Source organism: Gekko japonicus, unplaced genomic scaffold, assembly GCF_001447785.1.
Source record: "Gekko japonicus isolate JY-2015 unplaced genomic scaffold, Gekko_japonicus_V1.1 scaffold1667, whole genome shotgun sequence".
Taxonomy (NCBI): Eukaryota; Metazoa; Chordata; class Lepidosauria; order Squamata; family Gekkonidae; genus Gekko; species Gekko japonicus.
In genome coordinates, this window is record NW_015168702.1 from 398,232 (window position 1) to 408,218 (window position 9,987).

Sequence of the window (9,987 nt, forward strand, 5' to 3'; positions counted from 1 at the left end):
AATGGCTGCCATTTGAGGGGAAAACTCTTTGTTTTCCCCTCAAATGGCGTGGCCCCGCCCAGCGTGTGACGTCACTTCCGGTGATGCTCTGGCGGCACGCGCGTGCGCGCACACGATCGGCTCCCGGACCGGCAGGACGCTCCCCCGCCGGTCCGTTTTCAAGATTTGGCAACCCTAAAGGAGGTTATTGCCTCTTTTTAATGCTAGTATATGTCTATGCAGTTGCCTTGAACTATTTATTGTGGTTATAGGTACTCCAGCGTTTAAATGGATCACTCTTGCCCACAAGGAGCACAGAGGTCTCTGGTCCAGAGGCAGTGTGTACATAAAACTGTTCCAACCACTCCAATAAGGAAAGTTATAAAGATTAAAGAAATGCTAATTATTCTGTTACTCTCTGGGAATGTTATCCAGACTGATCATTTCCAATATCTTTCTTTCAAAAGATATACCATTTCTGAATTATGAGACCTTTTAAATGATCATTAAATACCTCACATTTTCTTCTCAGAAGATCATTTTTCATAACACCAGATGTGATGGAAAAGGTCACAGAGACTAAGGTTCTCTTTTCTGATCAGGAAATAGATAAAGCAATGTGGTTTCTTGGGGAAAAATATCTTCTTGTAAAATGAGTTCATGTCCTGGCATTATGCAAGCAAAGGCAGCTTTTGCAGTATTTTGTCTCTTGAATTATGCTTGAGCTAAACCTATTTCTTCTAATGTCAAAGTTTATGATACAATGACATTTCAACTGTTCTCTGCAGTGAGTTAATGTTAGGGTGTTGAAGAGAAGGGGAGAAAGCCTCTATATGAATTAATAAGAAGTGTGATTTGCAAGGTAGAAGCTATTTCTGCTTTAGAATGATTTCTGCCTCTTATGTTAAAATTTCAGAAGCACTTGTATGCAGTGAGTATGTGTGTTTGACTTTATGTCTCAATGCTGTGAAGCTTCACCCCTTGTCAATGAAACCTGACGTCAGTGAACTAATTGGCTGTTCTTGTGCGTAGGTATCCTGACATGCCCACCGCTGCTGATGTTGTGAATGCTTTAGATCAACAGGCACTTGCGTCCATCCTGAGAACATATGGGGAGGAGATGCACGCCAAGAAAATAGCTTCAGCGATTGTTCAGGCACGCAGCATATACCCCATCACCAGAACTCAGCAGCTTGCCAGCATTGTTGCAGGTACCCTCATTAATTCTGAGCAGTATCTGAGAGAGAGAGAATACTAATCCATAAAGTCCCAGAGGGATCTATTTGCACTTGAAGCCATGCAGGATCTAATCCTGTCTATCCTGCTCTGATGTCAGCTATTTTTTGTATGTTCTTATCTTTTTTTAATTGTAGGCTGCTGATTATTTTAATAATAGATTCTACATGAATCCATTTATAATTTTTGCCTACCAAGCTGAAAAAAGGGATGACAAGAGCAGTGAGAATGTTTTATTATTACTGTTAAGAAGCTCTCAACAATACAATATAATGGATGTTCTGTCTAAATCTATTATTTGGCAAGATGTCACAATTGCCCGAACTAGTAAAATTAAAATCTCACTGATTTCTTTATTGTAAACGATGAGTTGGCAACATTAAAAATTTGATGCTTAATCTGCTATTTGTACTGGCTAGTTTAGTAGGCTTACTGGGACATACAGTCTTGGTAGTTGTTGACTCAACACCTTGCAGACTCATGACCACTGGATACAAAACAAATACTGCTTTGTGCATGCAAGAAAAATGTTCCATGCCTAGTAAACCAGTCACCTCAGAACATGAGTTTGTTTATATCACTTGGCTGGAGAAGATATTTGATGCCCATTTCACTGTTCACTAAATTCTGCAGTTGTTATGTGCTGAAGGGTGCTGTGGATATGAAGCTACCTTGTACTGAATCAGACCAAGGTCTTAAGTAAAGGTCTTTTAAATGGAGATGTTAGAGACCTGCCTGCAAAGCGTATATACTATTGACCCATGATTCCTAAGTTCCAAGTTAAGACTGCATATCCAGTGACTGAATTAGCTTCAGAATAAAGCCTCATTCCTAGGTAATCTCATTAAAAAAAAAAAATCTGAAGTCTTCATCTGTGTAACTAGCTTCCTCCTTTACCATATGGGGCAGTTTACTTTTTAAAAAATATCATCCTTTTTTATAGTAGACTCTGAAAGGCTGAACTTTTAATTAGTTCGGTTTTCTTACTATAATCAGGAGTATTATTCCCAAGCCTTGATGTGGTTTGTCTCTGTGACGGACTACATTAAAATGCAGCAAAATCAGAAAAAGGAGATGAATAGTTAACTCTGCTCTAGAATGTTGAGCTTGAGTGACAGGGTGTTCCATTTCTCTGATTGGCCAGAACCAGCTGAAGGAAATATAAAATCAGCTGTGTGCTGAGGGGAGAGTGAGTTCGTTTTGAGTTCATGGCAGTTACTGTTTAGTACAGCTAAAGGAGTGGATGTCTAAAAGGTCTGACTAAAACGTCAGTCAGGCAGGTTCACCTTTTGAATAAATGGAGAGATTCCTGGTCTTAGCTGTGTTAAACATAACCTGAGAAAAAATTCCATCTCAGAATTCAGAATCTAGTCTCAGCTAAAGCTGAAGTACTTTTTCACACAGATGCCAAGATTTTGGCAAAGAGTGACTGGGTAGCAGGCTGAAGCTCTCAATCAGGCCAAAAGGAATAGGATTATATTTTTAGGGAAGAAATATAAGTCCTGTCCAGTTATACAAGGAAATAGCACTGAGGCAGTCCCTGATCTGTTATGAAAGAAAATGGTTATAGACTACTCAGAGGAAAGAAGAAACATTATAATTTCAGGAAAGAATTTGATACACTAAAAGACTGACCTTTCCAGAAAATCTGAACAGTTAATAGGAAACAATATGCAGAAACATTGTAACTTAAACTTAAGTACTCAATCAACTATCTCTCACTGATAAGAACCAAGAAATCTTCATGGTCTCTGTTCCTCACACTTGTGGGATAAAGGGCGTGTCAAGTCCTGGACTCAATCACTCTCACGACACTCTTGTGGCAGCAAGATTTGTTTATTTGGAGGTAAAGAGATTCCAAGCATAGACAGATTCTGTGTCAGAACTGGCCACCGGATGCCAGGTCCGACCCTATACAAAATGCAGGACAGCCCCCGTATGCAAACCACCCAATCATTGTTTGCAGTCAGCTCACCAAAGCTCTAAACCTACCCTCAGGGGCAACCCAACACCTGCGAACTAACGGTTACATTCCAAGGTCAAGCGAGAAGCTGAGGTCATGCACTTCCCAGGGTCTCGCACGCACTATGCAAGCTCAAGTAAGCTCACACCAGCATCCACTCCCCCCCCCCAATCCTGGCAGAGAAGATAGCACTGGAGATAAAAACAGTGAAAGAAGCATGTCTAAGAAAGCAGTTAAGCCTTAACGCAACATATCAGGAGTTTGGCTGGACAGCAGTCTATGGCAAGCGAGGCTCAAGCTTGACAGGGCGCCTGTGCCTGACCTATCAGTAATTCAACAAACCTAAAGCCTCTTTTTCCCATGCTCCACCCCCAAGACACAAGTGGGGCTCCACCGCACATGCCTACAGGGACAGAGCCTGGATCTCCCGCCAGTTCTCTTCTAACCACGACACTGAGCAGTCTCTCTTCGACCTGGTCGGTGAACTTCGTCACAGATTTGTGAGATTAGCCTTACTTTCCCTCTAAACTTCTTCTTCTTCTAACACCTCCACGGCCATTTTCCTACCAATAACCAATGTGATTCTCCAAGCAGCTAAAGCTCCATGGGACAAACCATCATCTACACCAGTATCATCCAGATGTTTAGAGCATAATGTACCAAATTCAAGAAACAGGTACTGAATTTCTCTCTTGTAATCCCAAACCCAATTCAGTAGTAGTCACCTCGGCTTCTAAAAGCAAACGTACTCATTCAGCCCCAGTAGACAAAGAAGGCAGGAAACTGGACAAATTTGGCAGAAAATTTTATTCAGCTGGTGCCTTAGGAGTCAAGAACACAAACTACTTAGCCTGTATGGGACAATACTGGTACTCCCTTTGGGAATAGCTGTCAGAAGTCCTCCCTACTCTTCCTGAAGATAAACACCTTCTGGCTAGACATCTCCAAAAGGAGAGCATGCTCTTTTCAAAACAGCAGTTGAATTCCTCCAAGCATATTTTTGCTAAGACCATCACATCTGCTCTAACCTTGCATAGGCATTCTTGGCTTTACTCCACGTCACTCCCACAGGACACTCCCTTCTGCATTGAAGACCTACCATTCAATGGTCAAGGCCTATTCCATTCTACAACTGATATGGTCCTTCAGGAGATGGATAAAAGTATTAGAACTTCACACAGCCTTGGTGTAACAGGCCCCACATGTATATGCATAAGTAACAGTCTGCCCATTGTCCAAACGACAATAATCTAAATCTTCTCCAGAGCAACCTTGGAGAGTCAAACAATCACAGCCAAGCATCTGCCACCCTTAAACGAAATCAAAGTTTCAGTCAGGCCAACAAACCCCCAGATCCAAAGGCTCCAGAACATCCAAACAGGACCTTTTTCCTCCACCCGGTCACCCTTGCCTGTGTCACCTTGCTCCCACCCCAAGGGAACACGCCTTTCTCCCTTCCTCCAGGAATGGCGGAGGGTAACATTGGACAAATGGGTGTTTTCAGTCATTTCCAGTGGCTACATGATAGAGTTCCACAGCGAACCCTCAATCCCTGTTTTTGTCAGTACCCCTCGTTCCCAGATCTTATGGGATGAAGTCCAGACCCTTCTAGCAAAAGATGCCATCAAACCCATCCCCCCTCAATCCAAGGGCCAGGGTTTCCACTCCCAATACTTCACAATCCCAAAAAAGGATGGTGGCTTCCATACCATCATGGTTCTAAATGAGTTTGTTATCTAGCACAAGTTCCATATGGTCTCCTTGCAGAATATCCTTCCATCTCAAACCAAATGCTTGAATGGCTACACTAGATTTTCAAGATGCATATTTTCATCTCAACATCTGGCTACCTCATCAACAATTCCTGAGATTTGCTATAGGAACCGGCCACTACTAATACAAAGTACTCCCATTTGGAATGTTTACCACTCCATGGGTCTTCACAAAAACGATGGTTGTGGTAGCAGCTTACCTGTGTCTACAAGGTACACTAGTATTCCCATACATAGACAATTGGCTACTGGTAGCAGATTCTAAGGACGACCTAGAGAGAGACATCTGCCGGACTGTTGATATATTGGGCACTCTCGGTCTACAGATCAATCACAAGAAATACCGTCTCACACCTGCACAGAGAGTACATTTCATTGGGGCGATTATCAACTCCACAGCCAGTCAAGCCTTTTTCCCAGAAGAGAGATCTTCAGCTATAGTTGCCCTAGTATGAAGGGTCCAAACTCACCCATGCACAACGGCCTTATCGATACAGAAATTGCTAGGAATGATGGAAGCAACGACGACAGTCCTTCCCTTTGTCAAGCTTCGCATGTGCGTACTCCAGATGTGGTTCTTGAGACGCTTTTGACTGTTGAGACAACATCAATTAACAGCACTTCTTGTCCCACCCCATATACTGCACTCTCTCAACTTCTGAGAGGTGCCCCATTCCAGCTCCTGGTGCTATTGGAAACCCTAACTACAGACGCTTCCCTATGGGAATGGGGTGTTCACCTAAGGGGTCTCTGTGTAGGGGCCAAGTGTGATCCACAATATCAACGCTGCCACATAAATTACCTGGAGCTCCTCATGATCAGATTCTTGGTTCAGTCATTCCAAACCCTCCTACAAGGGAGCGTGATTGTCATGCTCATGGACAACACTACAGTCCTCAGCTATGTAAACTAGCTGGGAGGCATGGTATCCAGGAGTCTTTGTGTGCTGGCAATGGACCTTTGGCTCACATGCATCAGCTGGGGGACCTTTCTGTTGGCCATGCATCTACTAGGAGTTCAAAATGTGCAAGTGGACTGCCTGAGCAGAGGAGAGGCATCATTACACAAATGGGAGATCAACATGACATATTTACTTCCCCTATTCAAGGCATGGGGATTCCCAGAGGTGGATGTATTTAAGACAAGAACAAATTGGAAATGCCGCTTGTTTTGCAGCAGGGGGGGCATGGACTCTCTCCTTGGGAGATGGACTTCTGTTTCCATGGAAGACCCAGTTTGTATTTCTGTTTCCCCACCCACCCCTCATAGCCAGGGTAATGAACAAGTTGCTCAGGGACCTACCAAACTGTATCCTGGTCATACCGTGGTGGCCAAGGCAAGGGTGGTTTCCTGTACTTTTGAAACTTTTCTGGGGGCAATGGCATCATTGCCTATTCACAGCGGGGGATGTATATTTCACCACAACATGCCTCACCTGAAGCTGATGGCATGGAGAATCGTCCTCAATCCTTCTCAGAGTAAAGGAGGTCATTCTCAATAGCAGAAAGCTATCTACAAGATGATTCTATGCCTGCAAATGGGACAAGTTTCTGAGATTCTCTGCAGCTCCACAGTGCCCACCAGAAACCAGGGGACTTTCATCAGTTTCCGAATTCCTGATTTCTCCTATTGACACGGGACCGAGCTATTCATCAGTGCGAGTCTACTTAGCGGCTACGGCGTACTATTATTTGATAGATGATTTCTCAGTCTTTAACCACCCATATACCAAGCATTTGCTCAAGGGTTTACTTCACATGCACCCCCTGCATAAATTGTCCGTTCCAGTCTGGAACCTTCCTCTGGTGTTACGGAAACTGACGGGCAAACTGTTTGAACCTTTGGCCACCTGTGATATATGGTTGCTTACTTGAAAGACTGCATTCCTGGTAGCTATCATGTCGGCTCTCAGGGTGGGGGAACTCATCACCCTCAGACATGACACACCTTACCTCCGTTTCTCCAGTAGCAGTGTCATGTTGAGCCCGGATATCCACTTCCTCCCAAAGGTGGTGTCAGGCTTTCATCTGCACTCTGATATCTTGCTCCCGGATTTCTTCCCTGATCCTAAGGATGATAGGGAAGGACTACGTCATTCATGAGATGTCAAATGCATGCTTTTATTTTACCTCCAACGAACATGGCAGTACCATAAAGATCCTCATCTCTTTGTTACCTATGGACAACAGAAACAGGGCCACTGAGTTTTGGCCCGGAGGCTCTCAAAGTGGATTGTGGAGATGATCAAACTGTGTTACTTACAGGTGAAACAACCCTTACCAAGGGCTGTCAGGGCACACTCCACCAGAGTTATGACCACCTCAACTGCCTTCTTGAAAGGGGTTCTTCTACAAGACATTTGCAATGCAGTGACATGGGTGACCCCAAACACTTTCATTCGACACTATGCTCTGGATGTTCGAGCCTGCCAAGAAGCTCCAGTGGGCCAGTTGGTCCTTCAGGCAGTGTTTGACTGAGTAGCTGACAACACCCTCTTACGGTAAGTCATAAGCTTGCTACTCTCCCAGCAGGTGTGATGCACAGAGACCACAAAGAAGATAAACATGATGCTTACCTGTAACTGATGATCATCAAGTGGTCATCTGTACATTTACAGCACCCGCCCAGCCTTCCTCTCCGCTGTCAGCCTACTCACTAGTGGGTTGGGCTTTTTAGCAGTCAGAAGGAACTGGTGGGAGACCCGGGCTCCACCCCTGTGGACATGCATGGTGGGGCCCCATGTGTGTCTCAGGGGTGGAGCGTGGGGAAAAAGAGGCTTTAGGCTTGTTGAGTTACTGACTGTTAGGCGCAGGTGCCCTTTATCCTACAGGTGTGAATGCACGGATGACCACTCAAAGATCATCAGTTACAGGTAAGCAACTTGGGGGTTTTTTTTGTAAAAATAAGCTGCTACAACACCATCTTGTCTGTCAACTGAGATATGTACTGTTTTACCAACAATATTTACCTCAGCTTTTCCAATGTCCTTTTATATGCCATCTATTAATTGTTGCTACTTGTTGTTATATTACTAAATAGTTTTAATATTTTAATTGTATGGAGTGTTTATTAACGTTGTTGAGATCTATCTGATGAGATTATAGCATTTGTCTCTTACCAAAACATACCATAATGGGTAGATGTGTTAGTCTGTTAGTCTGCCTGTAGCAGCAGAAAAGAGCAAGAGTCCACTAGCACCTTAAAGACTAACAAAATGTGTGGCAAGGTATGAGCTTTCATGAGTCACTGCTCACTTGTTCAGATATTATGTTCTGCCATGTTATGTTCTGCCAAGAACAAATAAGCTTAAGAAGTTTAAGATTTATAAAGCCAGATTTCTAATCCAATGGTTAAGAGTTCTCATCACTGGGACAGAGTATATAGCACAAGGTTCTTTTGGAGAATAGCTTAATCTGAGGTATTCTGTGATCTCACAGAAACAACAAAACACACACACATCTATATTCCTATTTAACTGAGCATTCTCTATGCAGAAGCAGATCCCCTTAAACCATGGTTTATGGATTGTGAATGCTTTGCTAGCTGTGTGGGTACACAGTATATAGAAACTTGAGCATCTAAAACTTGCTGGAAAACAGATATTGCTAGCCCATTATAGGAGACAATATCTCCCTTGAACAAATGCAGGGACTAAGATGGCTTCTTGACTTGGTTCAGTTTTTGTACATAGAGAAAGGTGTTATAATATATATACACACACACACACACTCACACACACACACACACACCAAAACATACCATAATGGGTAGATGGGAATAAGGCCCATTGTGGAAATAAATACAACGAGCTCTAGAAAGAGGCTCTGGGAGAGTACTCAGCGTCAATGTGCTGTGGCGACCTCAGCAGAGTATAATGACAGAGTCCAGCACTTCCTCCAGAGGAACTGATCTCTGCTTCCTGAAGAGCAGTCGTAATTTTCAGTGATCTCCAGCTCTCACCTGGAGATTGGCAACAATTGTTACCCAGGAATAAATAGCTGGTTTGGAGGGTGGAGTCTATGGCATTGTACCTGTCTGAGGTCCCACCCCTCCTCAAACCTCACCCTCTCCAGGCTCCACCCCTCAAATTTCCAGGAATTTCCCACCTGGAGTTGGCAACCCTATCTCCTTCCCAGCCAATCATCAAACTACCTTTATTTCCCCCCCTCTCTTCAACTTTCCATTTCACACACACACCTGCAGCCTCTTCTGTGCTCTGAAGCCCTGACTGCCACAGAGTCCACCATTTTCTCCAGGGGATCTGATCTCTGCCATCTGGAGAGTAGTTGTAATTCTGAGTGATCTCCAGCACTCACCTGGAGATTGGCAACAATGGTTTCCCAGGAGGAAAAGTAGTCTTTCTCTGCAATGGGGACCAAAGCAGCTTACATCATTCTCCTCTCCCCCTTTTGATTTGCACAACAACCCTGTGAGGTAGGTTAGGCTGAAAGTGTGTGACTGGTTCAAAATCAACCACTCAGCTTCTACAGCAAGAACCTGGATCAAGCAGACCCTGCTCTGAAGCACTGACTGCTACACCTAGGGCAGCCAACCTCCAGGTGGAGCCTGAAGATCTGCAAACCAAAAGGGCTAAACTAAACAATATATATATATAAGTACAAATATTTATTAAGGTGTACACATGTTAAAACTTATACTGATTAAAATGTTTTTGTCTAAGTTCAGACTATAAAAGCTTATCCACTACTAATACATATGATGGGTAAACACTTTCCAACTGAAAACCAAACACGTTTCGGCCCCTAAGGGCCTTCCTCAGTGGTCACTATTGTCTATATATTATAGACACACATTCATAGACCTGTTACCAGGGGTCATTTAGGGGGGACGCGGGGGGACGCCATCCCCCCGGGTGAGGTGCGGGAGGGCGGGGCCTGGAGCTCCCTGCTGGTGCCCGCTGGAGGTCGCCACCGGCTGTGGGGAGGACACACTTCCGGTGATGTCAGGGGGTGTGGCATATGCTAATGAGTTATGCTAATGAGTCCCCCTAGCTCTTTTTCTACGAAATGACCCCTG

General features: G+C 44.1%; 1 protein-coding gene across 1 annotated transcript in view; it reads left to right on the forward strand.

Moving 5' to 3' along the window:
- The window catches only part of METTL15 (methyltransferase like 15), a 37,904-nt gene that overhangs the window by 16,534 nt on the left and 11,383 nt on the right, over nt 1-9,987 (forward strand). The window contains exon 4 of the mRNA XM_015415508.1: nt 1,012-1,190. Coding sequence (XP_015270994.1) covers nt 1,012-1,190 — 179 coding nt within the window. The remainder of the gene's footprint in view (nt 1-1,011; nt 1,191-9,987) is intronic.